At 33.6% G+C, this 25,088-nt stretch overlaps 3 protein-coding genes across 3 annotated transcripts; 2 read left to right on the top strand and 1 right to left on the bottom strand.

Annotated features, from left to right (window-relative positions):
- The first annotated feature begins 4,704 nt into the window (after window positions 1-4,704).
- LOC111372213 (betaine aldehyde dehydrogenase, chloroplastic-like) lies at window positions 4,705-18,627 on the top strand. Its single transcript, XM_022994440.1, has 15 exons — window positions 4,705-4,906; window positions 5,334-5,476; window positions 11,752-11,832; window positions 11,913-12,061; window positions 12,828-12,920; window positions 13,003-13,126; window positions 13,210-13,275; window positions 13,364-13,430; window positions 13,838-13,914; window positions 16,956-17,069; window positions 17,359-17,436; window positions 17,520-17,671; window positions 17,770-17,830; window positions 18,005-18,111; window positions 18,325-18,627. Exons 1-15 carry the CDS (start codon window positions 4,798-4,800, stop codon window positions 18,413-18,415), a joined length of 1,512 nt encoding a protein of 503 aa, XP_022850208.1. The 5' UTR covers window positions 4,705-4,797; the 3' UTR covers window positions 18,416-18,627.
- Window positions 18,628-19,605: 978 nt separating this feature from the next.
- On the top strand, window positions 19,606-21,509 carry LOC111371969 (mannose-1-phosphate guanyltransferase alpha-like). Its single transcript, XM_022994113.1, has 7 exons — window positions 19,606-20,017; window positions 20,252-20,349; window positions 20,563-20,663; window positions 20,775-20,853; window positions 21,003-21,063; window positions 21,191-21,237; window positions 21,363-21,509. Exons 1-7 carry the CDS (start codon window positions 19,960-19,962, stop codon window positions 21,507-21,509), a joined length of 591 nt encoding a protein of 196 aa, XP_022849881.1. The 5' UTR covers window positions 19,606-19,959.
- Window positions 21,510-21,559: 50 nt separating this feature from the next.
- On the bottom strand, window positions 21,560-23,923 carry LOC111372212 (alpha carbonic anhydrase 7-like). The gene is made up of 4 exons (XM_022994439.1): window positions 23,780-23,923; window positions 23,472-23,683; window positions 21,818-21,924; window positions 21,560-21,715 (listed from the first exon to the last, which is right to left on the bottom strand). Exons 1-4 carry the CDS (start codon window positions 23,862-23,864, stop codon window positions 21,589-21,591), a joined length of 531 nt encoding a protein of 176 aa, XP_022850207.1. The 5' UTR covers window positions 23,865-23,923; the 3' UTR covers window positions 21,560-21,588.
- Window positions 23,924-25,088: the final 1,165 nt, after the last annotated feature.

The raw sequence follows: 25,088 nt of genomic DNA, 5'->3' as shown, positions 1-25,088 counted from the left end.
AAATAATAAAATCAAATTAAACTTATGGTTCAATATAATATATAATTCCAATATTTAATCTTGAAGAACATGATTAAATATTATATAATCATATATCGTTCAAATAGTTAAATTAATCAATGTTCTAACGATATTAGTTATATGTTTTCTTTCAGGGATAAACATGAATTCAAAATAATATATTTTTCGAAATATGAATTGCTTTAAAAGTACGTTATATTTTTTATTATTATTGCTCATTCAAAAGCAATATGTTAATATTCTTCTGAAATATTAAATATTATAATTCATGCTCTTCGTGAGCAATCAAATATTATTATAATAAATTATACAATAATTTACGTTAGATTATATGTAATTATACTTTTCGAGAGCAAATAAGATCTAACTAGAATATTAATGAAAATTATAATGTGCTATTTTGAGATCACATTATATTTTACTATTACTTTTTCAAGAATAATAGATCAATATTCTTCTAAATTATGAAAAGTTTTAATTTCATGCTCTTCAAGAGCAATAATATAATATTGTTTACAGTAATAATTATGTAAGGATTTGCTCTTCAGTAGTAAAAACATAATTTTATGTTAAATCTTGTATCATTATGCTCTTTAGTAGCAATAAAATATGACCGAAACATCAATATCTAAATACATATGTAGAAAAATGGACAAGTAAATAAATATAATAATTTAATTCGTAATTTTACATATAATCGATCAATATTCTTTAGAAATATTGAAATTATAATATCATATTGTTTTGGAGCAATTAATATTCTTTTTTAAAATATTAATAACATTGTGTTTTTCTGGAACACCAACACAACCTTTTTTTTAATATTATTTTTTTATATGTAAAATGCGCTTTTTTTAGGAACACAACAAGATATATAATTTTCAAGAGCATAAATATAATATTCTTCTGCCTTTCGAGCTAAATAATAAAATTTATGCCCTATATAAGCAACAATGAAATATTCTTCTTGGATATTTATATAACGTGTGTTGTGTTTTTTCGAGAACATCAACATTGTATTCGTTTAAAATAATAATAATTTAAATTATGCTTCTTCAGGATCATTGAGCCAATATTTTTTTGTAATACTGAACTTATAATATCATGCTCTTTATAAGTAAGTAATGCTCTTCTTGAATATTAATAATGTTGTACTACTTCAGGAGTAACAACGAACCATTTATAATAGATAAATATACAATTAAATATTATCCTGGAATATAAATTATAACGTTGTGTTACTTTTGGAACAACAAGATGATAAATTCTTAATTTAAAGTTCACGGAATAATGTCTAAAAATATTTAATTATCATATAGACATGATAAGAATTTATAAAGAAAATTTAATTATCAAAATGTATTAGGAAAAAGAATCTTCATGCATAGAAGTTGACAAAATTGACTAAATCTTTTACCAACATGCAAAATATACTAAACATGCATGTGAATTTCACATATATAGAAATTAAAAATAGAACTAATATGTAACAGATTCAAAAGACAGAATTAATACTGAATAATATCTGAAAAAAAATGATCGTGTATGAATAAAATAATGAATTAATATGTATTCAGATTGCACATACAAAGGTGAATTAAAATTAATATGCATGCCGATGAAAAGTAGAGATGAAGAAGCAACCTCGTTATGATACATATGTATATTGAAATATTTCACATGCTACCAAATTAATTTTGGTACACGTGATAAATATTCATGCTTATAAAAATTATTACCTTCACTAAACTTTGAAAAATTAAGTTATCGTACTGATAACGTGTTATAAAAATTAATTTTGGTACACGTGATAAATATTCATGCCTATAAAACTTATTACCTTCACTAAACTTTGAAAAATTAAGTTATCGTGTTGATAACGTGTTATGAAAAGTGAAAAAAGGGAAGAGAACAGAGAGAAGTCAATAGACTTACGTGTTTTATTAAGAATCAAAGCCCTGTATTTATATGGCAGAATTATGGATATAACAGTAATAATTTCTAGAGTTGTAGGGGTATAATTGTCATTCACCTTTAAACCCTAATAAGCTTACATTTTACAACATAAAGGGAATATTAAGATTCTAAATAATACACAAAGATTTGTGCCATTTCTCAGTCATTGTGACCTGTAAGATTTCCTAGAGATATGGTACCTTAATAAATGCATTTGAATCTGAGTTTTGAAATTTTTAGTACTCGCTTTCTTTTATATTGAACCTATAATTTTCATTAAAGATAACACGTATCTGGATACTCGAATCATTCCGTTTTTCTTTCTAATTTTTAACAACTATTTTCTTTAATTGCAAAGTTACTTGAAGAATGATCAAGAGTAAGCAAGTTTGAATAACAATACTTATGATTCATATGTCCATTTGGAAGACATCTTGAATAGTATCCCAGCCCTTTTATGGTCGATTGAGTTGTCCCTACACTACAAGTGATCCAGGTCCCATATTTTCGAGTGTGAGCCTTTTTGGTGCAAATTGCCACCAAATCATCAAATTTATGCGTCGATGGGAGGTTCCTATCTTTTTCGAGATGCAATTTGAGAAATTATAAAAATTAAATTGAAATACTTGTATAGAAATGAACAACCAATTCAACCTCTGTCTATTGTCGCTATTTAACAGATTTTGATTTGATTCCTAAATTAAATAAAAATGAGATCAATAAATCAAATTGAGGCTCACTAGGATAGCTCTATTGTTCATCCAAATACCTTATACAACCTTAACAGGCATCATGTTATTATTCAACGTAATTTTGTCAGATTTGTTCATATTTGAATTTCAGTATTGGGCAAAATAGCATTTACTGTAACTATAAATGTCGTAATTGTTTTCCAAATTTGGTTTCTTTGGTCTCAATCAAATCCTGTCAAAATACATTAAAAAATGAGTTGTGCTTAACGTAAATAATTTTTTATCCATAAAGGTGTACATACACTCATATGAGTTGGGGCCCATGTGAGAGTGGACCTCACCCGATGTGAGTGTATGCCTGTATGGACGCCTTTATGGATTCGAAATTATGTACCAATAAATTTATCCTTAAAAAATAGAAGGGACCCCATATCTTAGTGAAAGAATCAATTTTTTTCAATATAGACCATTTCCAATGAACACCTACACCAATTCATTCGCACCAAATTTGGTGTAATTCATTAATTCCATTTTGCCATCCATTTTCCTTTAGAACAAATTGTTGTTCCTTCTATATCCTTTTTTTGGTTATCATTTAAGAATTAATTGATTTGAATTTATTTATAATTATTTTAATGTAAGGTTATTTTTCATTTAATTGATTTTAGTAATAAATGTTCAATGTTTTTATATATAATTTATTTTCTGTTTAACTTTTTTTATTAATAAAAAATGCAATATTGTAGTTCATTAAATATAATTTTTAATTTAACAATTTTAGTAATAATATAATTTATAATTAAATACTTTAAAATAAATTGATAATTGAAAAATAAATAATAAGCAAATATAACAAATACTATTCATTTAGCATAAAATAATTTTATACCAAATTACATCAACTTTAATGTAAAATGTTACACCAAATTTAGCCCTTGTTTAGGCTTCATTTTAGTATTAATGCATTTTTTTTCTTTTCAATTACACATTATTTAATAAAATAATTTTTTTAACCCCATATTCTTAAAAAATTACTATTTCAGAATACATTTTTCTCATAAGGCTAATTTTAATAGGTACCAAATAAGGGCGTAATGTAACGATTGGAAATGCCCTTAGGCTTAATAAGTCAATGAACATTTTTTCAGTTATGTTTGGTCCCATTTTTTTAAAAACACATTTTTTCAAAATTCGTTTTCAACTACATATTATCTTATAAAATAATTTTATACGTAAATCAAATTTTTTTCTTTTTTTAACCATATAATTTTTTGAAAATATTATTCTAAAAATATATTTTCTTTTAAAGATTGACTTAAACGTGTCCATCCTCATTGCTCCTTACCAAAACGGGGCTCTTAGGCCATCTCCAACCACAACACCATTGCACCATTTTGCACCATTTTTTGGTGTAAAATTGCTCCAACCCAACACCAAACTTTGCACCATTTTGGTGCAAAATGGTGCAAAGCCCTCAACAAATTTATTTGGGAAATGTAAAATAAGGGCAAAATTGGCATTTTACACTTGCACCATTTTGGTGCAAAGTGAATAGTGTTGCACCATATTTGGTGCAACACTATTCACTTTGCACCAAAATGGTGCAAGTGTAAAATGCCAATTTTGCCCTTATTTTACATTTCCCAAATAAATTTGTTGAGGGTATTTATGTAATTTGTGCTGTATATTTTTTAATATAATAAATTATTATTATTTTTATTAATATTAATAATTATTTGTGTTTAAAATAAATTTTAAATGTAAGACATAATAATTAATTAATTAATTAAAAGACGAAAATAATTTAAAATACATCAAACACGATTAATTAATTATTTATTTAGTAATTTATGTATTTCTGAAATAATTAAATAAATAATATTTCAACTAAGTAGATTATAAAGAATAAAAAAATGGAAGAAAATGGTTAAATACTGTTCATTTGGTGTAATTTTTGGTGTAATGGTTGGAGATAAATTTTAGTTTGGTGCAAGATTTGGTGCAAAATTTAGTGCAAAATTTGGTGCTGGTTGGAGATGGCCTTAGCACGTTTCATAGAGTAGTCCTGCAAAGTCCAATAAATACTCGATAGTGGACGGTGAGGACTGATCAGATTGCACAGTAATCAATGGCAACTTCAATTCCGAATCGTCTACTTTTCATCGATGGTGAATGGAAGGAGCCCATCAAGAGAAATCGCATTCCCATCATCAATCCAGCTACTGAACAGATCATCGGTCAATATTTTTGTTTCGATTTTCTGTTCTTTACTCCTGTTCACTTTTTGCTTCTGTTTAGGGGGTTAAGTTTATTTGACAATCTATTTCTTATCATTAGATGAAGATGAATAGTCTCGCGATGGAAAAAATAGGAAAGAAAACACCAACTGTACGAGTGGGAGGATTTTTTTTTTTTTTTTTTTTAATTTAATTGGGACGGACTTTATCGGTGACTAAGATACATAATTTACGGCAATTGGTTTTTGGGATAAACGAGGGGAGATAGTTTATAAAATAATAATAATAATAATAATTATATATATATATTTTAATTTTTATTTTAACTGAAATTGGTCATTAGGAATATGAGAAAATATTGATTTTTAGTGAGTATAAAGTGTGTCACGAATCTGATATATGTATATACTTTTTTCATTTGTTTCAGGGAGTATTCCGGCCGCTACAGCTGAAGATGTAGAAGTAGCAGTGGAAGCTGCCCGGAAAGCACTTTACCGAAATGCAGGCAAAGATTGGGCTTCTGCTACAGGGGCACATCGTGCCAAGTATTTACGTGCCATTGCTGCAAAGGTCTGTAATTTTATTTGTTGCTCGGGGTCTTTTATTTGTGCTGATCCAGACTTCGTCTGATTAATTTGCATTGAGATTGTGATCTTTTATTTTCAGTTGCATTTTGTTAAATTGGTATCTCACTCGTGTATTTCCTAGTTATGATCTACGGTTGAGGTATTGCTGGAACCATATTAAAAATTTCAATTATAAGTTATGTTTTGCTTGTACGTGCATCAAAAATTTTGAATATGAGTTTGTTGCATCTGTACAAGTCTAGCTTGAACACTTCCATGCAAGCAGGTGCACAAAAAACACCAGTTGATAAATAAAGGCGTTCATATCATTTTCACTTTCAGGAAGAAGTTTGCTTTCCATGTAACTGAAATTAGTAGCTGATGGTAACATCTACAGTTGATACTGGTGTCTTCTTCAAACTTTTGGTTAAAACAAACTGATACATATAAACCACTTGCTAGGAAATTAGACCGCTACTAATTCCGTCAGGATCAGTGGGACGCAAAATAATTTGAACTGAGAAGAAATAAATGTAGCAAAAATAATAAGTGCAAGTGACACAAGAATTTACGTGGTTCGGCAATCGTGCCTACGTCCACAAACCCACACCAATTCTTTTTTACTATATCAATAAGAGAATAAAAGGAATACAACAAATACACTCTCTGTATTTTATTTGCCTACGCAAAGACAATCTATCAATTTTCTCTCGTTAATTTTCTACACAAACGAAAGCCTAACTGCTTCTCACTTTGTGTTTTGCTCACTATCTCTCGCGTTTTCACTATACACGATTTTCTTGCACTTCTCTTTTGCTCATGTCTTGGCACACATTTCCCTTTGCTTTGGCCCCAATTTATACTGAAAAATCTCACCATCCTCATTAATGCATCTCCATTATTTTTCAACAAAATTGGCTTTCATTAAATGCATGGCCCAAAGTCTTCAAAAAATATTGTGGTTGGCGGCTGCATGGCTGCAAAAAATATTTCCATCCACATTGCTTTTTCAACATTTGCAGCCATCATTTGAAAACAATTGTTTGACACCATTGAAATTGTGAAGCCTAACATTTAGGCTCCATATTTTTCAACAATTTCTCACTTGGAGACTAATGTGGCTTCACCTTGAGACATCCTACGAGCAATTTCTTTTTAGTAAAATTGGTGTGGATTACCTTCCTCATCTTCATTTTAGAAGGCCAACTGAAGTTGAACACAACTTCAGTTTTTCTGTAGTTACCGCCTTGGTTAACATGTCAGTTGGGTTTCTACTACCCTGGATCTTTTCCAGTGTTAATACTCCATCCTCCAAGAGAGATCTGATGAAGTGATAACGAAGTCCTATGTGCTTCGTTCTCGAATGAAATGTTGCATTCTTTGCCAGATGTGTAGCACTCTGACTATCACTGTGCAAAACATTCTTTTCCTGCTTGAGACCTAATTCTGTCAACAGACCTTGTAACCAAATCATCTCTTTGCTAGCTTCGGTTACTGCCACGTACTCTGCTTCTGTAGTGGATAAAGTAACAATCTTTTGTTTTTGCGAAACCTAACTCACTGCAGTAGTACCAACTGTGAATACATAACCGGTGGTGCTTTTCCTGTGATCGACCTCGCCAGCAAAATCTGCATCTACAAAGCCATGTAGGGCCAACTCACCTCTTTTAAAACACAAACATTTATCAACAGTACCCTGTAGATATTTCAATATCCACTTCACTGCTTCCCAATGCTGTTTTCCTGGATTCGTCATGAATCTACTCACAACTCCCACTGCATGAGCAATGTCTGGTCTTGTACAGACCATGGCATACATTAAACTTCCAATGGCTGAGGCGTATGGAATATTAGCCATGAAGTTTCTTTCTTCTTCTGTTTTCGGAGATTGGTCGTTTGATAGACGGAAGTGATTAGCCAATGGCGTGCTAACTGCCTTTGCATTGTTCATGTTGAACCTCCGCAAAACTTAACTAATGTACTTGGCTTGGGATAACTTCAAAGTGCCTTTTTGTTTGTCCCTACAAATTTGTTTAGCTGGACCCAAGTCCTTCATTTCGAATTCTGCTGACAGTTGCTTCTTTAATTTCTAGATTTCGTTCATGTCTGGTCCAGCTACTAACATGTCGTCAATATAAAGTAGCAAAATAATGTAGCTGGACTCCAGCCTCTTAAAATGGCAACAATGGTCAGCATTGCACTTATAGTAGCCATTTTTCTACATAAATCCGTCAAACTTCTTGTACCACTGTTTCGGAGCTTGTTTTAAGCCATACAAGCTTTTCTTCAATTTGCACACGAGCTTCTCTTTTTCTTTGATTGAGAAACCCTCTGGTTGCTGCATATATATCTCCTCCTCTAAGTCACCATGGAGAATGGCAGTTTTCACATCTAACTGCTCTAAGTGCAACCCCTCTGCTGCAACAATACTTAATACTGATCGAATTGTTGTCAGCTTTACTACTGGAGAATAAATCTCTGTGTAGTCAATTCCTTCTTTCTGTTGAAAGCCTTTGACCGCCATTTTCGTCTTGTATTGCTTTGATCCGTCATGTTCCTCCTTAACTCGATAGACCCATTTATTGTGTAGGGCTTTCTTTTCTGCAGGCAACTCAACTAGCTCCCACGTTTGATTAGAGATAAGAGACGTTATCTCATCTTTCATTGCAAGCTCCCACTTAATTGCATCCTCTCCCTGACATGCCTCATCACAGCATTCAGGTTCACCGGCATCAGTAAGTAACAAATAATTTATGTACTTTTTGTTTGGAACATGTGGTCGAGAAGATCTTCTAGGAATAGGAGTTGGAGGTAAAGTCTCCGCAACAGCTTCCTCTGGCTGAGGACTTTCATCTGTTTGCTTTGACATACTACTACTTGGAGTATCATCCAACTCAACATATGTTGGATTATTATGTATGTCACTGGACTGCGCTGTATCTCTATCCTTGTACATCACCCTTTCATTGAATATGACATCCCGACTTCTGATGACCTTTTTGTTCTTATCATCCCAAAAGCGATACCCGAATTCATCTCCATCATATCCAATGAATGTACACTTTAGTGATTTGGGGTCAAGCTTACCCCTAGCTTGATCACTAATATGTACATATGCGACACAACCAAAAACTTTCAAATGAGAAAATTTTATTTCTTTTCCCTTCCATGCTTCCTCCGGTATCCTGTACTCCAAAGGCACTGATGGCCCGCGATTGATTAAGTATGCTGCTGTGTTGATAGCTTCAGCCCAAAATTGTTTAGGCAAGCCAGCATGTAACCGCATGCTTCTGGCTCTCTTTGTCAACGTCTGGTTCATTCGTTTGGCCACACCATTTTGTTGCGGTGTTCCTGACAACGTCCTTTCCAGTTTGATACCACTCTGGTAACAAAACTTTTTGAAATCAGTATGTCCGTACTCTCCGTCATTATCTGATCTCAATTTCATTACTTGCAAACCTGTTTCATTTTCCACCATAGCTTTCCACTTCTTGAACATCTCAAACACTTCGGATTTGTGTCTCAAGAAGTAGACCCATACTTTTCTGGAGTGATCATCGATGAAAGTCACAAAATAAGACTTTCCGCCAATAGATGGAACTGCAGCTGGTCCCCAGACATCTTTGTGGACTAACTCTAGCTTTTCCTGCTTTGGAGTTCTGCCACACTTGTTGAAACTCACTCGCTTCTACTTCCCGAAAATGCAACTCTTACATAGGTCTGCATCAATAGATTGAAGTCCTGGTAGTTTCCCTTTGTCATGCATGTACTTGAGTCCTTTCTGACTCATATGCCCTAGTCTCTGGTGCCATAGATTCGGATCTTCATTTGAATCAGCAACTGCAATTATTCCGCAAGCACTCGTTGTGGTGTAAAGAGTATCACTTTTCTTGCCTTGTGCTATAGTCATTGCACCCCTGGAAACTTTCCAAATATCACCGTTGAAGGTTGTGACGTAACCCTCATTTGATAGTTGGCCCACAGATATCAAGTTCTTTCTCAAGTCTGGAATATGTCTGACATCCTTCAATTTCCTTACAGATCCATTAAGCTTGATCTGTACTTCGCCTTTGCTGACTACGTCACAAGGTTGATCATCACCAAGATACACTTTTCCAAGATTGCCTAGCTCATAACTCGTAAAGAGTTCTCTGTTTGAAGTAGCATGAAAAGATGATCCAGAATCTATTACCCAGTATTCTGCTTTGCTTTCCAAAGAGCATATCAAAGCATCATCAGATTCTTCTGATACAACATTGGCCTCGATTTTGTTTTTATTTTCTTTCTTGGAAACTTGACACTGATTTTTGTAGTGTTCGATCTTGCCACAATTCCAACATTCAACAACTTTTGATTTTTTGGAATTCTTTGGATTTCTGGATTTTGATCTACCAAACATTGACTTGCTCCTGTAATACCCTTTACCTCTGTTTGAACTTCTGCCTCTGCTCTCCACATTCAAAGCGGCTCCAAAAGTGAAAATACCTTCTGACTGTCTTCGTATTTTCTCGGTCAGGATCATACTCACGACATCTTCAAACTTCAATTTGGACTTTCCGGCAGAGCTACTAATTGTTGTAACTGTGCCATTCCAACTCTCAGGCAGCTGCCCGAGAATCAATAAAGCTCGAACCTCATCACTGAACGTGATTTCGACTTTGTTTAGTTGGTCCGTCACTTCATTGAACACATTTAGATGTTCTCCAAATCTTTCGCCTTCTGCCATTTTCATAGTAAATAGTTTTTTGATTAAATGAACTTTGTTTGCTGCAGATGGTTGGTCATACATGCTAGAGAGGGCCGCCATGAGAGATGCCATCGTCTTCTCATTTTTTATGTTGAAAGCGACTGACTTTGATAATGTCAGCCTTATTGCGCCAAGAGCCTTTCGGTCAAGTAATTCCCACTCGTCGTCGATCATGTCCTCCGGCTTTACGTGAAGTGGTTTATACAGGTCCTTCTGGTACAAATAGTCCTCCATTTGCATCTTCCAAAATCCAAAGTTTGTGCCATCAAACTTATCGATTTTGGATATCTTCTTGTCTATGGCCATTCCTCCTACTTAAATTCTGGAGCTCTGATACCAGTTATTAGGAAATTAGACCGCTACTAATTCCGCCAGGATCAGTGGGATGCAAAATAATTTGAACTGAGAAGAAATAAATGTAGCAAAAATAATAAGTGCAAGTGATACAAGAATTTACGTGGTTCGGCAATCGTGCCTACGTCCACAAACCCACACCAATTCTTTTTTGCTGTATCAGTAAGAGAATAAAAGGAATACAACAAATACACTCTTTGTATTTTATTTGCCTACGCAAAGACAATCTATCAATTTTCTCTCGTTAATTTTCTACACAAACGAAAGCCTAACTGCTTCTCACTTTGTGTTTTGCTCACTATCTCTCGTGTTTTCACTCTACATGATTTTCTTGCACTTCTCTTTTGCTCATGTTTTGGCACACATTTCCCTTTGCTTTGGCCCCAATATATACTGAAAAATCTCACCATCCTCATTAATGCATCTCCATTATTTTTCAACAAAATTGGCTTTCATTAAATGCATGGCCCAAAGTCTTCAAAAAATATTGTGGTTGGCGGCTGCATGGCTGCAAAAAATATTTCCATCCACATTGCTTTTTCAACATTTGCAGCCATCATTTGAAACAATTGTCTGACACCATTGAAATTGTGAAGCCTAACATTTAGGCTCCATATTTTTCAACACCACTTTATTGAAATGCTAGAGGATACTCATTTCTGGTAATGATAGACAACATATTTTAATGTGAGAGGCGGGTTATGCCAGCATTTGTAGCAATATGTAAATGACTTTGTGGTATCTACAACACCAACTTTGCTAGCTAGGAAAGTAGTATGTACATCATGTGATCTTTGTCAATTTTACAATTATTATCATATTTTCAGCTGGAAATTATATTTAATTTACATTTTGTAAAGGTGAACTTTCATTCTTGATGATCCTATTTTAAAGGATGCTTTCATCACTTGATGTGCATTTATTGAATTGTTACTTTTTGAGTGCAGTATAATTCTAAACATTTTATTTGGCAACTCTTGTCATACCTTATTGTTTTGTGAGTGTACTTGAGATTTATCCTTTTCTGCATGTATTTAGTTCAGATACATGGACATGGGTGTTTCTATTTATAAAGCTTTCATAAAGTTTACTTTTATTATTTATTACTACGATATATATTTAAGGCTAATTTGCTTGGTTTAGATGTCTGTCTGCTTACTATTTCCATGAATGTGTAGATTACAGAAAGAAAATCAGAATTAGCAAAACTCGAAGCAATTGATTCTGGGAAACCATTTGAAGAAGCAGCTTGGGATATAGTATGTTTTAAATACCTGGGAAAACATTTTGGTCATTCTATATATTATACATCGACATTATGTTCATTCATGTCATCCAGGATGATGTTGCAGGATGTTTTGAATATCATGCTGAGCTTGCTGAAGCTTTGGATTCAAAGCAAAAGACTCCTATTTCTCTTCCAATGGAGACATTTAAGTGTCATGTTCTGAGAGAACCCCTTGGGGTCGTTGGGTTGATTACCCCATGGTAGGTGCTACTTATTTAGTTGGTTCTTTAATTTTTTTTCTCATTAGAGTAATAATAAAGGAATATTTGCTACTCTAACACCCAGCCCCTTTCTGCAAAAACATCTGTATCACAAATAAGGCCGTGATAACAAATACTCTGCTTTATCCTCTTTCGTTATCTATTAGATTTGCTGATTGTGTGAAATTGTTTTTGGCTTGTTTATTCCATAACCATTGCAACTTGGTCATGTTCAACTATAATTTAGAAATATTTAAGAAATGTTTACTTTCTATCAGAGAAATGGACAAGGGATAAAAAAGAGAACATAAAATTCAGGAATGAGCTAATGATGTTTTCTTAGCTCTCTAATTACACCATGTAAGAAAATGAAAAGGAAAGAAAACAGACTATTGTTCAATGTGGAAAATGGAAGCTGCTCTCTAAGAATGCACCAATGCTTTGTGTTGAGTGTTGAAACTATGTATTGAGTAGAAGAATAACCATTGAAACTACTGTTGAGTTTTGTTGAAAAAGACTGCACTTGCTGAATTGTACTATGAAGATTAGGTCTTATTGGCATGGATTCAGTCTCATGAATTAACAAATGAGCCCGTCATCTATAGCACTTTCTAAAATGATGTTAAATGAGTTTCTTCACTGTCCTAATTATGTTTGTTAGTCGTATTGATGTTTGAACATGTGAGTTTTACACTGATGATCTCTCCTGGATTAACTGGGAGCATGGGTAGTGATCTATATAGAAATTTTGTTTCTCATTTTGTAGGAATTACCCTCTATTAATGGCCACGTGGAAAGTTGCCCCTGCCCTAGCTGCTGGGTGTACTGCAGTACTTAAGCCATCGGAATTAGCATCAATGTAACTCTATCAAAACTCATTTTCTTGGCTTCAGTTGTCAATGTCTTCAGCTGTACAATTACACCTACAATTTCTACTGCAGTACTTGTCTGGAATTAGGTGAAGTGTGTAAAGAGGTAGGCCTTCCACCCGGGGTTCTTAATATTCTGACAGGACTGGGGCCCGAAGCTGGTGCTCCTTTGGCGTCTCATCCTCATGTTGACAAGGTGAAGTTGTCCGACTCTTAATCCTGTGGTTTGGGTGTTGGATACTTGTAAGAAGTGACAATGTTTGTGTAATTTATCAACAGATAGCATTTACTGGGAGTAGTGCTACTGGAAGCAAAATTATGACTTCTGCAGCGCAACTTGTGAAGGTATGGTTGAGGATGGATGCCAGTTAAATGTGATACTCATTAGCTATATGTGTGTACTCAACCTATTTTAATTTTTTGTTGCTTACAGCCAGTTACACTTGAGCTTGGTGGAAAAAGCCCAATTGTTGTATTTGAGGATGTTGATCTAGACAAAGGTTTGAGCTTTTTCAACTACGAATTATGAACCTAGTTTGCTATTTACATGGTTAAAAAAATTCTGTCCCAATCATTTGATCAATTGGAACTTTGGATTAAAATGAGGAGTATCACTGCACCATTAAACATCTCCTAACTTCTTCCCACCCCCCACCCTAACCCTACCGCAACCAAAAAATAAAAAGATAAATCAATTAATTAATTAACATGCGCACAAGAACTTGTGTGTGAGGTGGAAGGGGATACATAAACTTCTGATAAATATTACAAAATGTTTGTGAGTAGAAATGATTAAGACTACACTTTAAGATCGATGTATAATCTGCATTTCCTGTGTGAATATTGAGATATGCTCTGATTTTCTGATTGACTGAGTATCTCTGTTCATGTTTACCATTCAAAACAGCTGCTGAGTGGTCTCTCTTTGGTTGCTTTTGGACAAATGGTCAGATTTGCAGTGCCACTTCTCGACTTCTTGTGCATGTAAGTCTGTGAATACTGCATCTTTGATATTGTTATTCAAATATCAACCATGTTTTCGTAAACTCAAAAACTTTCTTATTTTTAACTACACATTCTCCAAAAAAATTACTATTTCTCTCATTATAATATGTAGTAATGGGGGCCAAACGGCGCTTAATTAATTTCCGTTATCTGGAGTGGAGCCCATTAGGGCCCAGTGAGGGCAGTCTTGACCTGCCCCTGGTGGAAGGGGTTCTTGCCTGCACTTAACTGGGCACAAATTCCAGCCCCCCCAATGCTTGTAAATTGTAACAGATTTTAAGAGAGAGAGAGAGGAAAAAAAAAAAAGAAAAAGAATAATTAATTAAAAACCCAACTGAAATGACCCAATCAAAATGGACCGACTCCAAATCAAACCCAAAATTTAAACCCATATTTCTTCCAATTCAACCTCTGACAAACCCATATTTTATTTGAATATTTCAAAATGTTGCATTTTAATTTTGAATTTTATGGAATATTATTTAGTGCTTTAGGTTTATTAATTTCTTACCTTAAAATGTTCACATACAGTTAAACTTTGCTTTCTGGAATGTGATTTGAAAAGCTATTATTAGTATCTTAATAAGTACATTGGTATATCTACTTCAATTTCCACATATTTGTTCCTGGACTTCAAATTTTGCAGTGCATAGTTAGCTAGTTAACGTATAATCAGGTCTGGACAAGGCTTGATTTCTTAGAAATGGAATACTTTTATGAATTATCTATGGATGTAGAGCAATGAATCTGCCCTTTAAGGCTTTAGTTCTAAAATTCAATAGAGAAGAAACTATTTAGTGAATGTTTGCTAAGCTTAAAAAAGTTCCATTTAACTAATTTATAATTTGAGTAAATAAGTCAACAAAATGCAGAAATAAGTTGCATACCCTTACATATAAAAAATGAGTAATTATTTATTTATTTTAAAATTACCTATATTTTACCATTATTAAATCAAGTCTTCCCTTAAATAGTATTCTGGCTGCGGTCCTGTCCAGTATCATTGTCAACCTTTTTAATTTACAACATCATTAGTCCTTAACGTACAGTTTATATCAAATTAGCTATTACCAATGCACATGGCCCTCATAAGTTCAGTGTCCTTTCGTACTTTAGCATCTTTCGAGGGTTGTTTATAGTTAAAGATCAATGACAGAAACTGTCCACTAAGGATTAATGGTGCCATAAAGTCCAAAACTTGGGGTTAGTGCTGTCAAAAACATTAAATTGGGTGCCAATTTTTACGCGTTTTATGTAATGTAAATTAATCCACAAGTGTACAGTGTTATGTTTTGTAATATACGATCAAGTATGGATGTCGAACTCATAGGGATTGAAATTCAATTTATACCAAGTACTATAATTATTTTAGCCTCTATTTTATCTAAACGAATAAATGTGGTAATCAATGTTTCTAAACTAAATCTAATATGATGGTGATGACAATTCAACAATATTTTGCAAATTTGAAAGAATAAACCAATATGAGAAAGCCTAGGGCATGACTTCACCTCATTATCAACAATGTTTATCGATTAAATAGTTACTTCTAATCAATTTATCCAAGTTTATAAGAACCTTAATTTAATTCTACTCCCTCCCTCGAATGCTGAGTAAAAACTATTCTTACACTTAAATTTTAATATCTATATTTCGAATTAAAATCTAGAAATTATTAAGTTCGTGGTTCTTAAAAGGAACATGCTTTGAAGATTTTATAGTCTCTCTCGAAATTTATAAAATTTAGGTTGTGTTATTCTTAGATCGCGCCTAAATTCCCCTCTCTCAAGTTTTGAAATTGACTAGCCTCTAATCATTCAATTATTGATCAGGTAATTGAAATCATTAAACCAATAACACAAATAAACTTTAATGGAAAAATTGAAGGAAATAAATAATATAAAATCAAAACATGGTCTTAAGTTTGGTTACATCAAACCCTAGATATAATGTTTAGTTCATGATAAAAAAAGCATGGAAACTATCAAATTTATAAAGAGCAACATAGAGGAGAAAAGAGAAGACCTAGTGTTGTAGAGATTCAATCTCCTCTGTATTAATCTTGATTCCTTGCTTTGTTTCTTGCCTCTTGTATTCTTGCTTCGTTGAATTCTCCCCTTAAAATTGGTCTTTAGGGTTGTATATAGTCTCTCGAAGTTCCAAGAAGAGTTTGAGTCGGATTGGACTCTTTAAAAACGCCAAAAATTAAAAACCCTAACTCCCAGCGCAGCTTTATTCTGAGTTTCTCCTGGCTGAACTGGCGCTGCGGCACCTATTTGCTGGCTTCTTCTTTGCTTTGGTTATTCCTTTTTCAACCTTCTAGGATTACTTTCAAGTCTCTTCCACGCCTATTCACACTCCTATAAACTCTGGCCCGTTTTCACGCTCCAAACTCGTCGTTTTCACCAGGTTACCTTACATGTAAAACAACATGAACTCGCATCAAAACGTACTAAATTGCTCAAAGACAATTAAAATATCAAGTTTAAGTGGCATTAAAAACAATGAGTAAAACTCACTCATCACCAACTTTCTATAGTTCTAATAGGTAGGAACTGATAGTGCAATTTTCCCAAATCTCAATACACTTTAGTGTCTATTTACTTCTTCACGTTGGCCTTGTATTTCACCCCACGTGTCCAATCTCTTACATTGTCTCCCTACGTCTCTCTTGACCTTCCCTGTTCCTCCCCGTTTCACTCTCCAGCACTGCTCCCATTCCAAACTTCACAAATAATCTATATTTTACATTATACATAAGTTTCAGGGCGTTAGATCCTTTTTGTTCTGTCGACGACAAATGAGATGCAATTTTGTGGACTTAGTTATTTCTATGCTGTCATTTTTTCAAGTTCTTTTGTCAGAATCAGGGTACGTCGGGACATGTTAATCACATTGAAGCATAAATAGAGCATTTTTGTTGTTTAACTCTTGGAGTGAACTGTTCCTCTGTTCTACTGTTTATCTTCTTGAATGTTGTTCCAGTACTATAACTTTCGAAGTTTTGACAAATATTTCAGGAAAGCATTGCAGCAGAATTCTTGGACAAACTTGTAAAGTGGTGCAAGAACATCAAAATTTCAGACCCCTTGGAGGAAGGTTGCAGGCTTGGTCCTTTGGTAAGCAGTGGACAGGTAAGAAAACTTGTATTTAGCTCTGTTTTCTCAAACTCAAGCAAGATATGGGGCTGAAAGATTTAGATCATTACCTGCAAAAGTTCCGTTAAATGCTATGGCTGAATCTTACACATAATAAGAAACTTATGTTGATAGAAACTGTTGAATATATTATGTTTCAATTCTTTTGTAATATTTTGTGCATGCATACCATGAACATATTAAGTCTTGCACTCTCATTTATTCCTTACTGGAATGAAAATATCAGAAATTATATTACTCATTACTCAAATTTGGTATTTTACAGTATGAGAAAATAATGAAGTTCGTCTCAACAGCCAAGGATGAAGGTGCCACCATCTTGTGTGGGGGGGAACGCCCTGAGGTAAAATTCCTTAATCATAGCCTATGGCAAGATTGTATATCAGCTTATAAGGATATTGACCTAGCTTTATGATTGATTTGCAGCATTTAAAGAAAGGCTACTTTGTGAAACCAGCCATAATAACAGACGTAAAGACCTCCATGCAAATCTGGAGAGAGGAAGTATTTGGACCAGTTCTTTGTGTTAAAACATTCAAAACTGAAGATGAAGCCATTGAACTAGCAAATGACACCCAGTGAGCTGACTATTTGTCATCCTTAATGCTTCTGTTCCCTGAGACCTTTATTTGTGATTTAAATTTTCTGTTGTCATTGACCGGATAATTGTTGACAGTTATGGTTTGGCTGCTGCTGTATTATCACAAGATCTGGAAAGGTGTGAGCGGATGACCAAGGTGAGAATCATTTCCAATTATGATCAATATTTTAAAACCCAGCCTGGCAGGTTGGTCTTTAAATCACTGCTTATGAAAATTAACTGTAAGCTGCACTTTAAACCTCAACAAACAAATATGAAGGCTACTTGGTGTTGGGGATAACTATGAATGGTGTTTCTTTCTTTTATGCAGGCTTTTCAGGCAGGGATTGTTTGGGTCAACTGCTCACAGCCTTGCTTCTCTCAAGCTCCATGGGGAGGCAAAAAGCGCAGTGGTTTTGGGCGTGAACTTGGAGAATGGTAATATTATGTTTTCCCCCCTCTTTCTGGATTTTTTTTTTTTTTTTTTTAATCAATAAGCGTTCTTAAACCTTGCTAGTTGACAGTCTAGATGCCTTATTCCCCCCGCCCCCCCCGGGGTCGTATCATTTTTAAGATGCTTCTGATTATCTTAGGTGTATTTTTACCTGTACTTGAAACCCAACTAAACTAGATAACTTGTTCTTTTCTCAGGGGACTGAACAATTATTTGAATGTAAAGCAAGTCACACAATATGTATCTGATGATCCATGGGGCTGGTACAAGTCTCCTTCCAAGTTATGAAAACTTTGTCTGGATATAGAAAAACACGAGTTAAAAACTGTCGCTCTTCATCTTATCTTTAGTGAGATGGTCGAACTATGTATCTGATCGCATCATTGAGATGACGTAAACTTGTAACAATGTTTAGTTCGTTGAAATGATTCCTGTAGCCTACTTGGGAAATAAACAATGTAAAACAGCCTTGAATTAAAGTCGTTTTTATTTTATTTGAATTCCTTGTTCAAATTGAAGTCCATCATCGTGCCAACTTACTTAAAAACACCTTGATATGGTCAGCATTTATGATTTAAATAGTCTTTATTTATTTATTTTATTTGTTTAATACACTTTAATGAATTAAGGACAGTAGTTATAGTCTAGATTTTTGGATCCTAATTAGAATAAGTTCTCTTTTCAGCTTTATTTCATTTAAACACTTAAAAACGTGTTCTTTGTTTCCCGGTTGTTTCTAAATCTTACGAATCATTGAATATCTACGTCAAATAATTATATATCCGTTAATTCATGTGAAAATCTCGTATTTGTTCTTGTTTATACTTCTGTTGGCATCATATTTGACAAAGTTTAACTTTTGTAAGTGAGTCAAAGACTCGAAAATTTGAGCCTCATTTTTTAGGGAAAATGTATTTTGAAATAGTGATTTTTCTAAGGATGTGTAGTTAAAAATTAAGGAAAAATTTTAAATTTAAGTGTAAAATTATTTTATGAAAAATGTGTGATTGAAAATAAATTTTAAAATAAATCACGTAGAGTGTACATAAATTGCCTATAATAGGCCATGCATGTGAATCAGGTAACTCTAAAAATGTTGCCAAACGGGGCCTTAACCAATCATGCAATTCTTTGCAAAATTTCATGTTTTCAAAACTCAATACATTATTTGTAGGGTTACCCCAATTAAATGACATAATGTGAGTGGATTAAAATATTGATTGTATTTTTAAGGTAACGAAGTGGCATAATGTGATTGGATGAAAATGTTGACTATATTTAAAGTCATTCAATGATAAAGTGGCATGTGGTGTTACGTCACTCATTGTGTCACTGTAGCCTATTTTTTATTTTTTTAATTTAATTTATTTTTTTATTTCGGCTGTACATTTGGGGTAACCCCACCCGTACCTTCCCCTGCACCCCCCCGCCACGTGAAAAAATAGAGGTTGAAATTCGAAATCCTCACCATCTTGCCTTCATATCCACTCCCCGACCTTACCTTACCTTACCGTACAAAATAAATAAATATTTGGATCTTTTCTGGGATATTGTATTCGCATCGCATATTCTCTCTGTATCTTTTCGTTTCTACTATATTAGTTTGGTGGAAAACTCTTTTTTTTTTTTTCTTTTTCTTTTTCTTTTTATTGTATTCAATAATCTGTTTCTTTGCCAAACTGTGAAAATTTTCTACCTCAACATTGGCCATTGTACATATGTTGTGGGATTGAAGTACACTCAAATCCTGTACATTTGAAGGTGTTTGTAATTATTATAGAGGCAGCATACTGAAATTTGAGATCTGGGCATTGGATTTCTGAGTTGAATTCATGGGGAGCACAGAAGAGAGAATTGTTGCTGTAATCATGGTGGGCGGACCAACTAAAGGTATTGTTATGAACCTTATTTCGTTTTATTTATGAGTAATTGTACTCTAATTCTGATGAATATTTGATAGTTTGGAGGAATTAGTTGGACCTTTTATGAATTTGATGAATATGAGTAGTACGTGATGAATTTTTCTTTTGATTTTACTGTTTTGCTGATAAAGTTCAAATTTTGTTAGAATAATGAGACCCGTTAATTTATTTTGTTGTTCAATTATGGAATTTGAGAATGCAGGTACAAGATTCAGACCACTGTCATTGAACATTCCGAAGCCACTATTTCCATTAGCAGGACAAGCAATGGTCCATCATCCTATCTCTGCTTGTAAAAGGGTAAGAAATGTCATTTGGATGTTTGCCAGACAATCAAAAGATTTTGCCTAATTGGCATTGTCTTAATTGATACTAGAAGTTAGCTTTGTCTTCTAATAGTGTGGACATTTCGAGTAGTGAAATTGAATATCCTCAATATTATATGGATCTAGTATATTAACTACGTGGGGTGCTGATCAATAAAGTAACTTTCCTTTTGTATTCATTTATCAGATCCCAAATCTGGCACAGATCTACCTAATTGGTTTCTACGAGGAGCGGGAATTTGCATTATTTGTTTCTTCAGTTTCTAACGAGCTTAGAGTTCCCGTCAGGTAATTCTGCTTCTTCTTAAAAATTTTTGACAGTGTTGAAGGTTACCATAATTACAGCCGTTGAATACTGAAGCTCTCCATGTTGTTTCCTGTTGCTCTTTCTGTTATTAGATACTTGAAAGAGGATAAGCCACATGGTTCAGCTGGTGGTCTTTATAACTTCAGGGATTTGATCATGGAAGACAACCCGGTTTGAATTATTTACTTTTATCATATTATTTACTTAACTAGGATGATATGTATATATATGTATGTGTGCGTGCGTGCGTGTGTGTGTTTTTGGTTTCCAATCCTTTTTCGATGTCTATGTTAAGACGGCCATTTTAATTTACTTGACAGTCACACATTGTATTGCTGAATTGTGACGTTTGTTGTAGTTTTCCACTGCCTGATATGCTAGGTAATTATCTGTATTTCCACCTTACTTTGCTTCTTAAAGAGTGCAAATGCACATTTTATCAAAATCTGTATATATCGAACCATCTTTTCTGAAAATTAAATTGCTGGTCGATGCCTTAAATTTGCAGAGGCCCACAGAAGATATGGTGGAATGGGAACTATTTTGGTAATCAAGGTTGGTGACTCTGTTTTTAGGCCATCTATCCACGAAATTATCCATTCCATTATCATCGTTCCTCGGAGTATTTTCTTTACTTCCATTTATTATGGTTTCAATTTCTTATCTCTTTCCATATGCAGGTATCTCCTGAGTCAGCATACCAGTTTGGGGAACTTGTGGCTGATCCTGTTACTAATGAACTGTTGCACTATGCTGAGAAACCTGAAACTTTTGTACGTAACAATTCTGAGATTTATTTAGTATTTAATTCTTGTACTGCTTCATGATGTCTTCAGCTTATGCTCGATTGCCTTTCGTGTTAGTTTGTAAAAAGTAAATACAAAGGAATTATTATCATGAATTTTATCAAATTTTTACCTTGGAGAGAAATTTATCAGGTTTGCCAGTCTTGTAGAAGACACCAGTAACGGCTATCCGGTTCTTCACATTTAGGTCCGAGGTTTGGTGTACCAAGTGCAGTTCCATGGCGTACCTGTTAAAGAAATTTGTAGTATTTTGAGCGTCGATTCTCGGCTGCACACTGGGAAAACATACATACAATCACACACAGTGAAGTGCCAAATGCTAATAATACCTTCTACCATTAATAGTGTGTTCAGAAGGAGAGTGCCAATGAGCTTGTCGAAGAGGGTACTCCGTCCCATTGATCAATATCGATCCTGCATCACCGTTCCAACGAAGCTGCGTGTCGAGGAATTTCTATAGTTAATTCTTGAACTACTATGTCTTCAACACGTTTGTTCACATAAAGAATGAATTAAATTTTTGTTAAAGACTTGACACGGGAAATATTAAAGATTTTTTTTTTGCTAAATTTGTATAGAAAATGTGATGATGAATCATTGTGACAGCATGTTCTTTATTTTGTGATGATTGATTGTGATTTTGAATCAAGTCTTATTAAAAAGGAGATAGATTAGACTAAGGGTCCGTTTGATTTCAAAGATGTAATTGAATTAAAACGAATTTTAGGAAATTGAATTGTCTAGAAATTTTTTTCTGTGAATTGTAAATTATTGTGTTTGATTGGTATAATTTTTCACGTGAAAAATGTTGAAATAAAAGTGTTTTTTATGTTCGTTTGGCTGTATTTTACAAGAAAAATGTCAATTAAAGAAATAAGATTTACTGGTATTGGATATGAAATTTGTTTCCATTGTCAGCAAAAAAAATATCAAGAAAATCATCTGTCTTTTGGTGTTCGTTTGGCTTTGTTTTACATGAAAATTGTCTGTAAATGAAAAATATTTTTTTACAATAATTCTTAGAATTTATTTTCATTATAAAAAAAAATTAAAAATTAAAAAATCGCTACAGTAACTGAGAATTCCAATTCGGACAATTTTGGTGAGAGTTCCAATTCCATGATTTCATGGAAAATGCTGACGTGACAAGAAAGTGAGAATTTCAATTCCATGAAAAATTTTGGATAATCAAACAACCAAAAGTTAGAAAATGGAATGGAAAAAGTGGAGCAATCAAACACTACCTAATTTGTTTAAATTATGTCTTAAGCCAGCTATCAATTAACCATAATGGCTAAAGATGGAATTGAATTATAAAATACTGGAAAATATAAAGAACATAATAATTGGTATAGCACACTCACGAAGCCAACTAGTCAATCTTGTTTTGTGCTGGGGTAGAGAGAGAATAAATAAGAATAATGGATTCCCGACACTATGTGATAGATTCAACTAAAGAAGAAATTATGTGATTCATTTAATTGCATATTTTATTTAATGACAGCTAATGCCACCTACACTAAGTTCTAAATAGGATTACTATTATTTTCATTTTGCTCACAGGGCACATCTCCAAGTGGTAAAAGGAAAGGGTGGAGAAATCCAGTTTTACTTGAGACTGTTGCGTCAAGGGTTCGAATCCTGAAATATGAATTTGGCTCTTTGGTAAGTGCAAGTGTACAAGCAGCCTTCCACCCTGCACCTTTGGAGGCATAACCTGCGATTTACCTCCCTCACGATACTCCAGGACAGGGGCGATGGGGAACCCTTAAAGTTGGGGTTCAACCTTTTTTAAATAGCATTACTCAATATGAATAATGGACGGTGCATAGCTTTTGAAAAGTTAAAAGTTATTTTTGAGATTAAAAAACTATTCTTGAACTGTGTTTTGTCCGATCAAAAGTGATTTATAAAAAGTTGGTTTGAGGTGGGGGAAGCTCTTCTACAATTAAATTAAGTGGAGATGGAGAAATGTATCCTTACCGAAATATCATGACCTCTATTCCTGACAGTGGCATTGAAAGGCTTATAATTCCTGTTTTCTGGTTTCGAGATAACTCTCACTCTTTCATTTGACATATCAATGGGAGACTGCAATTTTCCATCCTTGCATGCTGCCCATTCTTTCTTCAACTCTCCCCATTTTCTCGGACCCTTATCGCTTTCCTTCGCGTAATCAAATTCTCTCTCATCCTCTGCACATAAAAGATAAATCCCTGTTCAGATTCAAGAAAATAACACACAGACATAAACATTAATGATCATAAAATATTTCTAATTTCTTGCATTACCAACTTCTTGAGCATTTACTGATTTTGCACCAAGCAGAAAAAGCAATGCAAGAATTGAAGCTAGAATATAGGTGGATGTCTTCATGGATTCCTTTCTATATTTTGGAAGAAACGACTGAAAATTCTTGATTTAAACATTGTATTATGGGTTTATATAGAAATAATTGTCGGTATTAATTATTAGCGTTAGGTGTAATGACCTACCGGTGCGGGATTTTTCCTGCAACTTCCCTGATTTCACGTGTGTGAACGGGAAATACTTTATAGACACCAATTAGAGCACGAAATGAATAGATTTCGGGCAACATGTTTTAGTTGTAATATTAGTGGGGTCCTACCATACATATATTTGTTTTTACCTACCTTCATGACTTCTTCCCAGCAGAAAAGAATTAACAGTAAACTATGCCAACCACCGCGTCCGCCAGCTGCGCAGAAATCTCCAAAATGGAGAAACGACAGTGATTAGAACCATTTTTGGATTCCAGTGTTGTTCGTGGAATAACTTTAATTTGACAATAATACATGAGACAACGAATTTCAAATTTCAGAATTTACGTGCTTTTTTCAATGAGAAAAGAAGTAAATATATAGGAAAGAATAGGAGTAAACCCGATTTATGATAGCTATACTTTCATTTATTTTCAATTATGTAATTGTTACTTCAATTTTGGTCAATGGACTAATCACATTTTAATTTAATTTTGATCAATTAACTTCATTCAATTGCACTATTTGGACTTATGGAAATTGATGACATGATACTATGATAGTTACAAAGTGATGATCGTCATTTATTTCATTAAAGTCTTACTTATTCCATGTTAGCAACTAATCATTACGTGTAATGGTCATTAGATATTGACGATCATGCCATCAATTTCTATAGTGAACTTGACAAAGTTCGTCTTATGTGAAATCAAATCAAACTGTAGTTATCCAATTGAGATCAAATTAAAGTATATTTTCTGATTAGAGTTGATGATGGAAGAATAAGGAACAAGGAATGAATAATGTAGGCCGTTCTTTTGACGAGAGGGACGTGATTTTGAAACTACATAGATTTTCTCAAAAAATATTCAGGAAATTTGATTATAATCATGCAAATTAAACAATTATTTAAGAAATAAATTGTTTTCTAAAATAAAAGATACATGTATTTATGAAGAAGAATATTAAAGACTAGTATATTTTGAAGTCTTCGGACAAAAAACGTGCAGGTCCTAATTTTTCTTCGAACTTATAGATATACTCTAGAAATTCCTGGTCCAAAATACAATACAATGGGAGTCATTACATCAAGAAAGTT

This window comes from Olea europaea, chromosome 23, assembly GCF_002742605.1.
Source record: "Olea europaea var. sylvestris chromosome 23, O_europaea_v1, whole genome shotgun sequence".
Classification (NCBI taxonomy): domain Eukaryota; kingdom Viridiplantae; phylum Streptophyta; class Magnoliopsida; order Lamiales; family Oleaceae; genus Olea; species Olea europaea.
Note: the sequence above shows the minus strand (reverse complement) of the source record. Positions and strands in the feature narration are given on the sequence as shown.